The 16,330-nt window shown below is 37.8% G+C and overlaps 2 protein-coding genes and 1 pseudogene across 2 annotated transcripts; 2 read left to right on the top strand and 1 right to left on the bottom strand.

Moving 5' to 3' along the window:
• Nucleotides 1-154: 154 nt before the first annotated feature.
• On the bottom strand, nucleotides 155-3,034 carry LOC149012619 (GEM-like protein 7). The gene is made up of 4 exons (XM_089159261.1): nucleotides 2,861-3,034; nucleotides 1,957-2,037; nucleotides 1,383-1,657; nucleotides 155-1,262 (listed from the first exon to the last, which is right to left on the bottom strand). The coding sequence occupies exons 1-4, from the start codon at nucleotides 3,018-3,020 to the stop codon at nucleotides 1,086-1,088; spliced, it is 693 nt and encodes a 230-aa protein (XP_089015387.1). The 5' UTR covers nucleotides 3,021-3,034; the 3' UTR covers nucleotides 155-1,085.
• Nucleotides 3,035-4,154: 1,120 nt separating this feature from the next.
• Nucleotides 4,155-4,785, top strand: LOC149012618 (uncharacterized; annotated as a pseudogene).
• A 5,050-nt stretch (nucleotides 4,786-9,835) lies between these two features.
• On the top strand, nucleotides 9,836-12,073 carry LOC149012617 (uncharacterized). Its single transcript, XM_089159017.1, has 2 exons — nucleotides 9,836-10,947; nucleotides 11,038-12,073. The coding sequence occupies exons 1-2, from the start codon at nucleotides 10,339-10,341 to the stop codon at nucleotides 11,899-11,901; spliced, it is 1,473 nt and encodes a 490-aa protein (XP_089015143.1). The 5' UTR covers nucleotides 9,836-10,338; the 3' UTR covers nucleotides 11,902-12,073.
• Nucleotides 12,074-16,330: the final 4,257 nt, after the last annotated feature.

The raw sequence follows: 16,330 nt of genomic DNA, 5'->3' as shown, positions 1-16,330 counted from the left end.
AATGGGCTCTGGACATGAAGCTGGAAAAATGGACCTGCAAGCTGGGTTACTCTCCCCAGTCATTTTAGCCATCAAGATACACAAAATGTCTATCGATTTCTCCAAGCTAAATCCAAAAGTGATCAATATTAACCCCAGCATATCATCGAAGCCAAATACTGGATTAAGGTGCACATTTTACTTGAAGGTCATTCCTTCCATATAAAATACTCAAAAGATGTTTGATGCTTTGTAGGCACTAATTTCATTAGCATTAGCATGAAGTCTATACATTAATACACAAGTAAACATTTACAAGAGGAGAAGCAAAACTGAGAGGTGGTTCCAGGCACCATATAATGGATTCTTGATGGTTTTTTAACCAACGATTCCATCTCAGCAGGCCTGTATGTTTTCTCAATCTCCTGGAAACATAGTTGATCTCTTACCTTTGCTGCCAATAACCATCATTTGTGTGGAGAATGCATGTATCATTATGTAATTGGATCTTCATTTTTGTATGGTTCCTTGGTTGGGAACTGAAAACTGTATCGAATCTTCTGCAATTACTGATGCTACTATACACATGGGTTTGGATCCTGAGACTGAAACTAGCTGCCTCATGAACCACTAAGATATGGAAGAGCCAGCACCCAGAAGTAGAGGCACCATGCACTTAGCAGAAGCTTTCGGATTGCCCTCTCATCTAGAAGGTCAGACCTGGAGAGGTTCTAACTTCCAAGCTTCCATCTGTCTTGGGCATCCTTTATATAGCTTGAACTCCTCCTTCAGCATGTTAAATATTTTATTCAGTGCACACAAGGTTCAGAGTTATCATCGAAATCTGGAAAGGGAATTTCGAGATGTGGCATTGATGATAAAGACTAGCACTAAGGATCACTTTTCCCTAACAGACCTTTTAAGACAGCTTCTCCATACCCATGATAGTTGCCACTCCAGCACCAGCTAGCATCAACAAATATGTACATACATATGATGCTTTAACCTTTTCTTGAATTCTAGGAAGAAACAGTCGATTCCCTTGTTAAAATGGCAGAGAACTGAACAGTCGATTCCCTTGTTAAAATGGCAGAGAACTGACTCACTTAAGACTGAGAGATGATGGCCTGTTGAATATGCTTGAAAGCTTTCTGATAATTTAGAAAACCCAAAAACCAGAACTCAAATTTATCCACAGTAACTACCTGCATGTACTTCTGATTTGGATTCTTCATATTTTCACTTTGGTTGGCTCCCTTTATTTTCATTAGTGGAATCATGACCTGTAAAAGATAATAAGAAAGTGCTGAGTGAATATTTAATTGGATCGACAAAAGAAAAATTAGGTGAAGAAAACATAAGATTTTCAAGAACATCTAAGTTTTGGAATCTCTTGAATATACCTTGTAAGGTGTTCTAATCAACCCTTGTGTTGGCAGAGTGAAAGTAAGAGATTTCTCACTGCAGAAGGCAACATTTTCAGTGGAGATAAAGAGGAGACCCGCAATAGGACCAGCTGTTGTTGACAAATGACATTGAGAAACATTCAACAGCATCTCTCCTTCTCTAACACTGAAGATCTGCTGGAATAACTTCTCAACACCACCTTCTTTAACAATTTTGGCACCCAATCTCAACTTCCCCTTTACAGTTTTGGAGACCTTGGGCCCTAATTTAACTGCAACATCCAATAAGGAACAACATTAAATACTGTTCAATCTTCTAACATAGCTATTGTCAGTACTAGTTCAGAAAACAATATCCATTTATTTTAGTAAAAACTCTATACTCATTCTTGACCACCACCACACCCCCCCCCCCCCACAAGAAAAAAAAGTCGATACTTAGAAAAAAGACTGCCCAGTTCTCATACATGAAACAGCTTTTACCATAGCAACCTAAAAAAAAGGAGAGAAGAACCAGAGAAAGAAAATGGAAAAGTAAATAGATATTAAACAATAGCAAGAAGTTGATTACCATGCTCAAAAATTCCATGTGTGAAACTATCAGCCTTTTCTCCCATCTTTTTTATCCATTCTACCAGTTTGTAACTTATATCTGCAATGTCAAGGCTAAAAACCATGAATTCATAGCTTAAAATTGAAGAGTTTTCATTATAGCTAATAATTTAGCAAAATAACTGTTGCATATTTGTTTAGGGAGAGAGAGGTGTTGGGGGTAATTGTATTACAAATTCTTCAAACATATAAAAGTGAAATTGCAATACAATTGAGAGATGAAGACTTTAGCAATTTGAAGGCTGAACTAGCACCGCCCCGATTGATGGGTTGAGTCCCCTGATGCTGTCTTTGGTAATTGATGTACCCTACTACTAAGGGTTCTTCACCCACCACCACCAAGATAAGCACCTCCAACTGAGATGGGTGTTCTTCGTCCCTGGGCCAGCTAGGCCCCTTGCACTCGGTGACTTTGTCAAATTGTGAGTGAGGAGGTCATTAGCACACATTGCGGAGGGTTGGGTTTATTGGCCCCCCTCTCCCTCGGGGAGTCTTCTCCCCTGGGTCTGGTTTGTCCCTCCTCCACTTGTGTCCCCTTGCCTCCTCCCCTCTTGGGGGTCTCTCTTTCCTTCTTTGGATGAATGGCTTTACCCTTCGCCTTCCCCCCTCTGGTTGGCCTGTGGTCTGGTTTGGTGGTCGTTGATTTGGTTTCCACCTTCGTTAGCCCCCTCTCCCTGTCGACCTTTGCCCTGCCTGTCTGGCCTCTCCGTCTGGGGCCTCCTTTACCAGGTCTGGGGTCTCCTTTCTCATGGTGCCTCTTCCCCCTTCCTCTGTGCCTCTTCCCCCTTCCTCAGGGTCCCCCCCCTTTGTGCCTTTTTGTACTTATTTGTTTGATTTTATCCTAACAGAGAGAGAGAGATTACATTGCTTGGATCTGGCAGATTCCTTTGAAGGAGTGGAAACAAAATATGGGCTAGCAGTTTCTGGTACAGTAGTGGGTTCTCCTGCTGATTTTTCGTCAACTGTATAAGATACTGACCTTACTGGAATTCCAATGACATGATCTGGAAATTGGTTCTCCATTTGATGAACACAGATTCAATTTGGTGCTTCCTATTCAACTTGCATTTTGGTTGTATATATACAGGAACAGACATGGGTGGTGACTCACAAGATTCTGCTGCGAAGTCATCTATGGCATCATCATCAATAAAGAAAACAAAAGCAAAAGTTACCATAGGTGCACAAAAAATTGATATGATATAATATGATCAACTGAAACAAAGAAACATGAAAGCAGATGAAAAGAAAAGAAAATTACGTAAAAGCATTGTATTAATGAGGATGCACACGTATGTTTATACGTAAAGCAGCGGTTTCTGGATTTACTTTTACTCATTATGAGGTGGAATGGAGTATGGTTTGTAGGGCAGGAAAGAAAGATGCTTCAGCACTTTTCATAGTGTCCACCTCATCAAAAATAAAAACAGAAAGGAAGATAGGGCAGCAAAATGGAAGTAGAGCATCAGAATTGCATCAGCTGTTACCTCTCTTAGGCAAGGCAAGAGAACTAAGTATCTGATTCTGTGGGGCTTTGAAGCTTCTATTGGATCCTTGAACAGATTGCCCTGTTATAATTGATGCCTCAACGCCAACTCCATTCAGGGACTGATACATGGCAGGGTATATCTCTCCTAAAGATAACATTGACCAGTGGAAAGTTTTCAGGTAGTTACTGAAATTAATTTAGTACCCAACTGAAAGTAAGCAAAGAAAAACTGAAAATCCCCAGTTTATTATTGTTAGTGCTTCTGAGTGTCATCAAGAAAGTTCTTCTTTGCTACTGAGGGTTGATCAAGACATTTGGTCGACTATATCAAATATGAAAAATGTAAGTTGTTTAATCATTTCTTCTTCTTTTTTTTTTTTTAAATTAAGAAAAGCCAGTAAAATCACCAGAATATAAACTGTGAGAGCCGACTAGAATGGAATTTTCAGAAAAAGGTTGAAAGAATCCGAAGCCGCCATTTCTCATCAGAATCCAACGAGTTTTCCAAAAATATTTATATATATAAAAATCAAACGAGAGTTTTATGGATATTGAAACGGTCAAGAACTTCTACCCAAAAAAAAAAAAGGGTCAACAACAGAAACCTCTGTTTCTCACTACTGTATGAGAGAAAAATTAAGCAACAGCGTTAGAAGAGTTAAGGGTTAATGGGTAAGGCTTCAGTGATCATCTACATTGCTGTAGCTCTTCTACTTCTATTTCATCATCTCTCACCTTCCTAAAGGACCCAAAACTGACCGCCATCGCCGACTGCGTCTACGTTCGACCCATCGTTTTCGATTATCAGCACCATGAACCCGTTGCATTTGACCCTTTAATCGCAGACATGGAACTTCGTCGAGAAGACAAAAAGAAGTATTTGGAGCACACCCACAAGGAATTCAAAGAAGAAGCTTCAGGAACTGAAGCTTAAACAGAATGGGAAGAATTCGTTCACTCCGAGGATTGCTTGAACGATGAAGACTGGTTGGAGATATTATTGTTTCCGACGATTGATGTCGACCCAGTCGATGGGTTTGTGACGGAAAACGAATTTAGCCACTGGATTTTGAAGCCGGCGGAAAGGAATGAGGAACATAGGACTCGGAGTGAAATGTAGATTCATGATAAGAATCATGATGGGTTTGTTTCGTCTGCCGAGTATAATTCTCTTAGTTCGGTTCAGAATGCAGATTAGTTTTTAGAATCTAAACCAGATAACAACAGTATGCCTGTAAATTTTGGAGCTGATAACATTATGCATGGCTAAGAAGGACTACTTGATCAGCAACAAAAACACTAGACATACCATAGCTGGTTTCAGACGTTCTTTTCAACCCCATTACTGTCCTAGGTTTATTTCAAAAGTTCATTTGACCTTTAATTTTATTTATTTTTCTAATATACCATTTATCATTACTTGCTAGATACTTGAATGTCACTGTGTCCTAATTTCTGGGTGATCTGTTATTGGTTATTGTTTTCTGTTCTCATTCCAGATGATACTTTATTTGGGTATGATACGGGTTAGTGCAAAGAGGAACACTGGGAATGGTATGGGTTAGTGGAAATAGGAACACTTCAATTAAGCTTCAGATGCAGATGGGGATGTTCTTCTGAACCAAACTGAGTTCAATATTGAGTGAGATGCTACTTGTCTGGAAAATTTATGGTTCACTATTTGGTTTTTTTTTCTGAGTTCCTTCATCAATTTTCTAGTTTCCAGCATCCGGCTGACAGCAACAACCCAAAGCTAATGAGGTAGCTGTGCAAAGAGGAAGTGAGGTATAGTTAGTACACTTGCTATTGTACTCAACTTATTATTTATTGGAATTGTGATGTAGTTTAGTACTCATGAAACTACTGGTCTGAATAGTCTTCCGTTCTCCTCCTTTTTTCCATGCTATATCTAGTTTGTTAGTCGGTACTTTGTCAAAGAAATCATCTTTGGAGGACTGCTATTTCTTGGTGGTGAAAATGTGTTCTTAGCTCCTTGGTTCACTCCTGATCCAAGCCTGGTTCCTAGAACCAAAACAAATGTGAGAGTGGGCCATCTCTCGAGGATGGGAAACCACCTCCAATGATTAAGTCAATTCAGGTAGAGAACCAGAGACAAAGACTCCTCTTGAGGAATAAATGTTCAAGGGGACAAAGGAAATAATGTTTTTCAAGACTTTATGCAGGAGATTAAAGGTTGGAGAACTCAAGTCTGCTTGTCCTTTTACCTATGTGTCTCCAGGTTATTTATGTGATTGGTCCATACCTAAAAAGATAGTGGACGCTTCATAGCTCTTAGATGTTTATCTGATGATGACTTCTTGATGAGGCTTACACAACAAGTCAAATCGTGCAATTATCTAGCCGATGGAAGATCTTGTTGATGAACCAAAGATCAGCGTCAGAATGATACTGATGTAATGAATAGTGGTCAAAAGTTGGTAGTTAGGGGTGACAATCCCTAGGCTCCCTCGGTCATTGGTGTCTTCCCTCCTCCATTCATGTCTATAGATTCGTATCATAGGCAGGCTTGTTTTAGCGATTTTCTTATCCGCAATATAATGGTTTAAGACCCTCGAGTTCAATGTAAATGTTGCACTAAATGCTAGCTGAGGAATATGCCGAATTCCTCATTTCCGCCCCCTTTACCGAGAAGTCACGTGAAGACAGTTATGTGCACTTGCCATGGTCTTCCTCATACAATTTCTCTAAGGGAAGGTCCTCCGAGAAGTACCTTATCCGAAAAGCATCAACTGAACCTTCTTAGTCCAAGCTTGAACCTTAGATCTGGTGCAAGTGGCTTATTCCAGTTTAGAGATTGTTGCTGGAATGACCATAACACTATTGTTCTCAAGTTGATATCAGTGTTGTAGTTATCGTTTGCTAGTCTTATCTAAATATTTTCATAACCCTGGAGACAATTTGAAAATTAAAAAAAAAATCGTACTTCGACAAAACTGTGACCTTTGTTCATGTGAGAGCTCTATAGCTTCTTGCCAAAATATATAATGGGGAACTTTAGAGCAATTATCACAATTTATTGATGGTGGATGAGCCCTTGGAGGCGACTGGAATTCTTATCTTGATTTGGAGAAAATCTTTTATGATGAATTCCTCCAAATATATCTATTAATGTTAACACAGTGGCAGGCTCTAATTATCTTGATTTTTCTTAGCTCCATGTGTTGTCTTCCCGTGAGCACTGAAAATTTCTGAATTTAAATCATGTTATGGGCACCTGATGGTTTCTAGCAAGTTAAATCTAGGTTGTTTACCCAGAGCTTTCCCAACCCCCCCCCCCCCCAATGGGACTTTTTTTTTTCTTTGTGGTGAGAACATTAGAAGAAGGGGAGAGGGTTGACAATGTAGATAGTAGTGTGATTTGATAATTGGATTATCATTTGAACTTTGTAATTTAAATTCTACATGTGTTATATACTAGATTTATTTTGAATTTTGAAGTCTGAGCACTAGTGATGTGTATATGACGTTTAAAATAGGTCATTTAAGGTTTCACTTCAGTGTCATGGTTTCCAACTCTTAGGAGCTGAAGTGGAACTTACATTTACACCATTATTTTTTCATAAATCTGACATCACTAGTATGTCTTAGTAATGAAATAGGCTGGACAGCAAGTTTCAGTCCCAAATGATCCCTAATACCCTTTGAGAGGGGGGAAAATTTTGTCCGACTCGGCGAGATCTCGGGCCAACTAATGCTTTTCTAGTTTGTGAGACAGGCCTCGAGATCGAGATCGAGATCGAGATCTTGAACTGTGGGTCATATGCATGCTGCAGATTATTTTCATGGTCCATTATATAAGAGTTGGGGAGATGGCAGGGGGGGTGGAGGAGGGAAATGAAGTGCAATCCCACAGCCACCTTCAAAGAAAGACAAACATTTGTGGGGGTAAAAAAGGGGGCAAAATATGGTTCAAGCAATCAGTTGTAAACTCCTAGGTTAGAGGCCACTCAGTTTCATACTGAAGCTCTAACATCAAATTGCTCCTTTAAAATATTGCTACACAATAGTACTGTTTATGCTCCCACTGATTGTAATGCTTACTCTGCTCCTTCAGAATTTTTTTTCTTTGATACTTTTTGAGTTTGTTGTGCTTTTTGTTTCTAAAATGATTGCAGAAGTGAACTTAAATTGGCCAAGGATCAATTTGCAAAATATTGTTGCCCCGTTCCTGATTTCATGTGTTTCTGTATACTCAGATCTTTTACACTGCCCACAGATTCCCAGTTCTTCCATTACCTATTGAGAAAGAGAGGAAAATTCAGGTTCACAAAAATGAGGAGGAGAAGATTGCCTCATTCTGAACTATAATCAGAGCCCAACTTTTAGGCTTGATGGTGTGTGCATTTAAGTATCTTATTAAGCTTAGTGCTTTGCATATTCAATTGGCACTTATATTCAAAATATCATCATCGTTCTTGCAGGCAGATAAAGATAATGATGGGCGTCTGAGCTTGGCAGAGATGATTTATAGCTCTGAGACCTTCTATGGCATTGCTGACAATGAAGAAGATGATTATGATTACCTTGATGAATTCCCTTAAAATTTAAAACAGATTAGGATGGATGGTCTTACTGCCTTTTTGTTAAACACAAGTGTTTCAATCTCTTGTGGTTATCCTATTCTTGTTTCAGAAAATCAGAAAGCACATTCTTGAATGCAAGCAGGTATCTACTTTCACATCATCTGAACCTGGAGATGGTTCCTAATGATCTTTATCATCTTGTATCAGAATTGCAGGAAACTAAAAAAATTCTTTTTGGTACAATTTTTTCAACAAGGTTTTTCAATGTGAAGTTGGCATTCCTCCAATTTCATCAATGGTGAGAACCCATCATCTGTTTTCTTTCCTCTCTTTTTCCCCCCCCTAACATTCCCTAATGATCATGGCCACTTGTATTTTGTCTTCTGTTTTGCTCTTCTAGAGTCATCTCAACAAGCTTGTGAATGTGGAGTCTTTTCTTTCACCCTTGTTTGGGTTTACACTAACCGCAGTTGTGCTAGCTTATTTTTCTTTTCAGAATTTCTACTGTGTCAAGCATCAAGTTTGAAAATTAAGTGTTCCAATAAAAAGATATGTACATTATTTATCAGTGGTTTCTACCCATGCAAGCATAGAAACGTGGCTATCATTTTCTCTCTCTCCATCTCCACCTTACATTTAAGAGTAAATTACATATACATCACTTGAGATTTATCTATTACATTTATATTCCTTATGTTTCAAATTATATATCAAATGCCCCGTTACTGCTAGGATAATGGAGTTAAGTTTAGCATCTGTTATATTTAGAAATTTAAAACATTCTTTTATTCTCAAACTTGCTGAGGGGAGGGTGAAGAACAACTATGATTGATTTTTAAGTATATTTTTCAATTCTTTTTCTCACTTACAAAATATCCAACAAGGGCAAATATGTTTTTTTTTTTTTTTTTTTTTAAATTAACAATAACATATACAAGGGAATATTTGTAATATAATAAATTTCAAGAGATAGTTTATTCTATATTTTACTATAGAAAAAATTTTCTTTGTCTTACCAATATAATACTTAATTAATATCACAATGCAAAGATAATCTAGTTGACCATAATAATTGGTACTTGGAATATTTGTTTAACTGCAAACATTATTAGTGGGTCTCAATTAAAAGATCCATCAAGTTGATTACTTAGGGTTTTCTTCTGCTAAACTATCAACTTTTTTTCTTGGGTCATCATAGTCATGAAGACAAGGGAGTCTTTAAGCCCCAAGACGTCTTTAGTCTTACTGTTTCTATACAAGAGAGGCTACCACCATTTTGTCAAAGGCTGCCAACCATGCAAGTTCTTGATTTTTCAATTATTCATATTATCCAAGTAATTTCATATGAGTAGCTTACTTGAAAATTTTGAAACTATTATCTCTGTATGCAGAAATTAGCATTAGATGTTCTTGCAATTATTCTCCATACTAAGAAGAGCAAGAGAAGAGGAAAAATTTTATTTAAACAATAATTTACAGAAGGGTTAGGGTTTTAAACATTCACCACTTCTTCCTACTGAGACAATGCATCTGAAGAATTCAAAAAAAGTGAAGTCAAATTTCATTTCAAGACCTGGTTAATTTCACCAAAATTCTGGGCAATTTTTAGAGCTGTCACCAGCAATCTATAAACACTAAAATTGAGATCTATACAAACATTTTAGTCTCCAACCTTAGGTTTTGTATAATTGTATTTTCAACCAAGGTGGATCTTGATGCAATGGTGACGGATCATAATTGCAGCCTAAGGTCAACATATCAAAACAGCCTCTTAAAAGAGACTGCGACATTCTTGTTTTTTTTTCTTGGTCCCTTCTTCCCAGAAAGATTTTGGAGAAAGGAAATTGCCTATGCTTTACCAAGAAAGTTCATTCAAAATTACATGGTTCTTATTTTACCACACTACAGAATATTCAGTCTTGATACCTTCTACTTTGCTAAGACAGAACCTCAATTTCCTTGGAAAAAATGAGCAGAATTGCAGAAAGACAGAATCATCTTTTCCTAGAATGTTCTTGAAACTAAGTGAGCAAGATCTTCCTGTTCCAAAAAATAGTTCAATTTCAAGGAAAAAATGAATTAATTATTCAGATTCAGAGAAGCTTCTTCTGTAAATGACAAAAATTGGTTCCTGCCTAAAACAGTAAAAAGCGACTCCAGGAACTCTTCTCATCCCATTTGAGTGAAAGCTTTTGTTGATCAACTAGAGTGAAAATTGTTTCAGCGAAGGTGGAAAGAGGAATTTTTTCTGGTGAGATCATCAGTTAATAGAGGGAAGGGAAGGGAGTTAGTACAGTTTTTCAAGAAAATGGCTCAAAACCAGGTTGAAGATGTTTATGCTTCTCTGATGCATGAAGCTCAGAATGGATCAGAAGACAAGTTATATGAATTGCTTGGGAAAGACAACTGTATTCTTGACAAAGCTGATCAGAAGTTCAGAGATAATCCATTACATGTCGCTGCCTCGCATAACAAATATCTTTTTGCAGCTGAACTTGCAAATCTGAAGCCTTCATTAGCTACAAGTCTAAACCAAGATGGGTTGAGTCCTCTACACATAGCTGCTGGAAAGGGAAATTTAGAAACTGTGAAGAAGCTCTTGAAAGCAAACAAGGAACTATGCTTTGTCAGAGGGAGGGAGATGATGGTTCCTCTTCATTGTGCAGCAAAATCTGAAAATCCCGGGAGTGAAGAGGTTATAAAGGAGCTCCTTTCTGCTTGCCCCAAGTGTATCACTGCATTGACCACCAGAAATGAGACAGCTCTTCACACTGCAGTAAAGAGTAGGAGTTCCAAAAACTTTCAAGCACTGGTGAAATGGATCAAGGAACAATGGGGTGGCTACAACATTCTAGGCTGGAAGGACCAAGATGGCAACACCATCTTACAACTTGCAGCTTCAGAAAAAAATCCTGAGGTAAGATTCGAAGTTCTCTTCCTTTAATACAGTGAGTTTATCAATGTTTCTGTGAATAAAAAATTGAATTGTTTGGAAATTGGGTTGAAGATTGCAGAGATGCTGCTCTGTAAGTATGGGTATTTTGTTAAAAAGGCTGCAAAGATAAACACAAAGAACAACATGGGAAGTACAGCTTTGGATGTCTTACTGGGGACTCAAACTGGACCACTCTGTAATGGAGATGTCTTAGTGGGGACTCAAACTGGACCACTCTGTAATGGAGCCAACGCTACTGAATCTCAAACCCAACAACTTCAGGAGGTTGTCTTTGACACCATGCAGAGAGATGAAGATGAAGAACAGATGAAGAACAAAATACACGAAATCCTCTTAAAGTCAGGTGCAAAGGGCTCTGAGGATACTTCTTGTGTACCTCTTCAGCAGAAAGATTCTAAAATGAAAAGGGCTTTGAATTCTGGAATCAAATGGTTGCTGAAGGTCCCAAATTTCTTAAGTTTCAAGGTAGATAGAGATACTCCAGGTGATGTTCGCAACGCTTTGCTAGTGATTTTAATTCTGATTGTGTCGGCAACATACACAACCGGAATAAGTCCTCCAGGGGGTCTTTGGCAAGATGCTGGAAACGAAAAGAAACCACACATTGCAGGAACATCAATATGGTTTGATCATAACCCAAATTCCTTCCAAGTTCTTATGATTTGTAACTATGCAGGGTTTCTTGTCTCTGTTGTCCTTGTTTTCAATCTCACTGAAGGATATACCTTGCGAGGTCCAATTCTATTAGCTCTGCTCTTTATGTTGATCACCTATGGATTGTCCATTCGACTACTGTTTCTGGGTAAGGGTGTTATAGCAGTATTGATGAATGGAATGATTCTCACAATTCCATTACCTGTAGCATTAGTCCTTTTGGTTGCTACTGCAAATTGGCTATGGGACATTAAGGAGTAGTCTTAATTTATTTATTTTTTTCTTGTTTCCTTTGTATGTATAGGAGTTCTAGTTGAAAGCTTGATTTTCTTTTAATGGAGTGTGGGATTGTTCTTTGTACTCAAGTTCTTGCTTTTGAGACCTTGAACTGGTTCCTTGTACCTGAGTTCTTGTTGAGACTTCAAACTTCTTATGAATCTGTGATTTAGTTTTTCTTTCATTTTTCTAAATCTTACATTTACAGAAAAGTAGGAACTCTTTAGCCGCCTTGTCTGACTTGATATTAAGGACAAAGTTGCTTTCTACTTTTGTGAGGAAGGAATGGGACTTCAATAGTAAAAGTGGTTGCTCCAAAAGTTCAATCATTGGATCATGATATAAAATTATGAAATTAAATCATTGATTTAGTGTTAAAATGACCACGAAGCAATCACGAATAAAATTAAATACAAATCAAACTAGCACAGCTATTTAATATATAGTTTACACACCAATACTATATGCTACATCTGCACGCCAATAAGAACTTTTACTTTTCATGGAAGAAGATTACAATGGAGATTGCTCGAAACTCTCACCCAAAATCCTGAAGCAAAAATCTCCCAAGTCTCACAATGATCCAATAAAAAAATGTAAAGTACATATCTATAGACCTTTAATCGCGTAAACAAGTTGAACCCATCGGGTTGAGCTGCATCGTATAACGGGGATTACATCCAACACCTCCATTGAGGAAGAGGTCAGTGATGGGATGTGGATAGGCCTCTATTCCTATCACATATCTTAGAAAATGTCAACCCAAAAAAAGATCTTAGAAAATGGATCATTTAGATCATCGACTAAAATATGTGCTGATTTAAATCATTCTTCAAGACCCAATACAAGAATTTGAATCATACATAACATTTGAGCACAAGACACATTATGGAGAATTCTATTAAAGAAAACGTTAGCTAGTTAAAAAATGAAAATTTATAGAAGTTTCAAATTTTGACGAAAGAGAGAAAATAAAAACAATCATTTCATCATCATCATAACCAATAATGAAAGAAATCAAGCAAGTTTGGGTTAAAAGACTGCCCATGCATAGCAAAGAATAATAAGAGAGAACTCCACTAGCATAATTGATATTAGGGGTTTAAGTTTGGCCCTAATGGTTTGGATCTATCTTAGCCCTTTGAACCCGACTTGGGTTTTGGCCTAAAATACTAGTCCTATGAGGCAATTCAAGGTCAGGTTAAGTTGATCTTGATTAGGGTTAGGACTGACTCGGGATTGAGCACTTAAATAGAGTCAAGCACACCCAGCCCAACTTGACCCCACCACCTCGGTTGTAGTTATTTTGGTCAAAGTAAGATAACAATATGAAATTGTGCATTATTAATTTTATTGTTCTGTGGCTAGGATCAGGCTGGAGTAATGTCACAGTCAAGATTAAGTGTCTAACCTAGCCCGACCCTGTCTATTTACCAATCTCTAGCTTCTGCAAATGTGTAAAGCAAATGCCTCTTCTTGTGCTAGCATTTCTTTGTAATGAATTTCTTTTCCAAAAAAAAAAAAATGGGGTGACCCATAAAAGAGAATTCTCATTAATTGCCTTGGATTAGTACTCATGTCACTCAAAAAATTAGTGTGTTAAGATATATTAAAGATTATTTGGCCTTATCATATTGTTAATCTCTTCGTTTTTAATACTTACAACGGTAGGCTTATAAGAAGAGTTATTCATATAGAAAACAAGACTTAAGACTTATATTTAGAATGTGTTTGATAACGGCTTCGGAGAATAGTTCCTATGTTTTTTTCTACTTGGATAACAAAAGAACTTGAGTGTTTGTAAAAAATAGTTCATTCTTTTATTCTTTAAGAACAAACTAGTGAGAAAAAGTGGTTTGAGGAACATTTTAAAAAGTGGTCTAAAGAACAGTTTTTCGAGAAAAAGCAAATCGGAGGAGCAGAACTTGATAAAATAAATTAAAATAAAAATTCACCGTGGGACCCACCGTCTTGGGGGGCCGGGGGGGGGGGGGGGGGGGGGATCCGGATTCAATAGTGAAGGTCTATTGAGACCAACCCCACCGCCATCTTTGCTCGTAAAATCCTTTCACCTTGCTCTTCATTGTTTGAAAACAATTGTTTTTCAAATTGTGGTCCGATTGGAAAATATTTCCAAAATGGATTTATGAAACACCTAGTTTCAAATAAAGAAGAGTCTCTTCGGAGTTGTATGGCAATGATTCTGTGTCAATTTGCCCAATTTGGCACATAATAAATTTTTTTGCTTTTGTGCTACTTTGTCCAATTTGACACAAAATAGGTATTAAAATAATATATGGCTAGGCACGTTTTTTTGCCAAAATGGACACATTATTTTTTTAATAAAATAAATTAAAAAAAAAAAAAGGTAAATACAAGTACTTAATACACAATTGCTCACATAAAATCAGGGGATAATCCTTCAAGTGATTAGTGGCACATAATAAGTGTGCCGAGAGTGGTGCTCATCTAGTCCGTCCTCCAATCTTCCTATATTTATTGGTGCGATATCTTCCTCTCTCCCCAAATCTACCATCCATACCGTGGAATCCCTCTTTTCTGCTTCTTTTTTGAAGGATCAAGGAACCTCCCATTTCCTCCACCCTATTAGTTGGGCTGCCACTTGCCGGCCTAAATATGAAGGAGGCCTTGGAATTTGTTGGATTAATGATATTAACTTGGTTTACCTCCTCAAACTCATTTGAAAAATTGCCTCTAAGCATGATTCCATTTGGGTCTCTTAGGTCTACTCATATCTTCTCAAATCGGCCTCCATCTAGACTGTCCCGACTCTTTCCTCCTCTTCTTGGAACTGGAGAAAACTTCTTACCCTCCGCCTCCGCACCCTTTCTGCAATCTCTATTCAAATCTCCTCTGGATCCTCCACTTCTTTCTGACTAGATCCTTAACATCTGATAGGTATATTGTTCTCTCTTCTTGGTCCCCAAACTGTCTATGATTTTGTATCCCCAAAGCTATCCCTCTCTCCTCTTTTATTGTTCATGGCTCTTGGTCCCCTTCTCCCCATCTTAGCCTCACACAAGTCTTGAACTCCCTCCCCCCTATCAACCTTTGCTTCTGACCACACCTTATGGATCCATTCTCATACCAAAACCTTCACAACCGCCTCTACTTGGAACCTCCTCAGATCCCCATCCCCCCTTGTCCCATGGGCCCCTCTGGTTTGGTTCAAATGCCACATCTCCCTCCACTCCCTCATCCCTTTGGACAGTTCTTAACTTAGCCCTCCCAACACAAGCTTTCCTCATTGCATTCTTTGTTGGAATGGAAATGAGAACCTTAACCACCTTTTTTCCTCCTGTCCCTTCTCCCAATCCATTTAGAGTTTAACCCTTGCTTCTATTTGGCCTAGGTCGAGACGCTCTTTTGGTTTTGCTTGAGATTGGAATTGAAATTGAATTCTAAGAACTTTCTCTGGCAAGATTTGCGACCAAGTGGATAAGCTCTTCTTCACCGCCACTGTTCACCATTTATGGTGGGAGAGCAACATGAGAAGATGGACTTTCAAATCCCAATCCTGAGTCTTGATTTAGAATGCCATCTATTTTGATGCATCTTCTAGACTTATTGCTTTCCCCCACCCCCTAGTTTATGATTCTCCAAGGAATAGGTTGATTGTTAGTTTATGGAGTCTAAACTCTCCTTTCCAGTTGCCCTCTTGATTGGTTGCTGCCTTCTCTAATTGTCCAATGTTTTAATATAATTATTTATTCATAAAAATAAAAATAAAAAAAGTGCCACGAGCGTTGTCATACAACCCCTAATACAAAAGACATAAAAATAATTTTACACAAGAGCTGGTCTTCTAGAACAAAAATGCAACCAACCACATACTATACTGATGATAGACCTTCTCAATTTTCTCTCCTATGACAACCTATTATAAGCAAAAAGATCTACACAAAATGTTGCTCGCGTCTCTATCTATGAAGATCGCTGAGCTCTAAATCTATCTCTACTAACTAGCTAATTACTTGCCATTCAAGGAATTCCAACGACTAAAAGTAGAAGAAAAAAATCTTAAGAGGAAAATACCTTTCTACCCACATGTATTTCTTTTTCATTCTCAACTAAAAGGTCAGGTGCAAAATTACTCCCCCATCAATATCTGACTTCAGTCCATGGATTTAATCACAAGAGATTGACTAAGAAAAGCCATTTGTTACCTAAAAGGAATGTGTGCAAGGCCTTATAGTACTCTAAGTTATGATTTTGAGATAATTTCTATTCAATTAAATTGAGATAGATTCATGTAAGATAAACCCTTGACAGTTCATTTATGATGGATTACCCTTTCTTTTTTCTATTTTACTAAAGTTTATGATGGGTTAGTAGTTGATTATATAAATTCTTGAGGGTTGAAAATCTTCTCTACTCATTATGGAGGGGAATC

This window comes from Hakea prostrata, chromosome 6, assembly GCF_041222555.1.
Source record: "Hakea prostrata isolate BN-2017 chromosome 6, UWA_Hpros_2, whole genome shotgun sequence".
In the NCBI taxonomy this organism is placed as follows: Eukaryota; Viridiplantae; Streptophyta; class Magnoliopsida; order Proteales; family Proteaceae; genus Hakea; species Hakea prostrata.
The sequence above is the reverse complement of the archived record's forward strand: the minus strand, read 5'-3'. Positions and strand labels throughout refer to the sequence as shown.

Bases quoted from the DNA above. Each gene is read 5' to 3' on its own strand.
- LOC149012617 (XM_089159017.1), top strand. From the start codon at position 10,339: ATGGCTCAAAACCAGGTTGAAGATGTTTATGCTTCTCTGATGCATGAA. The intron at 10,948-11,037 runs GTAAGATTCGAA...ATTGGGTTGAAG, and splicing joins CTTCAGAAAAAAATCCTGAG to ATTGCAGAGATGCTGCTCTG.
- LOC149012619 (XM_089159261.1), bottom strand. From the start codon at position 3,020: ATGGAGAACCAATTTCCAGATCATGTCATTGGAATTCCAGTAAGGTCA. The intron at 2,038-2,860 runs GTAATCTCTCTC...TTGACATTGCAG, and splicing joins ATCTGCCAGATCCAAGCAAT to ATATAAGTTACAAACTGGTA. The intron at 1,658-1,956 runs GTAATCAACTTC...TGGATGTTGCAG, and splicing joins ACATGGAATTTTTGAGCATG to TTAAATTAGGGCCCAAGGTC.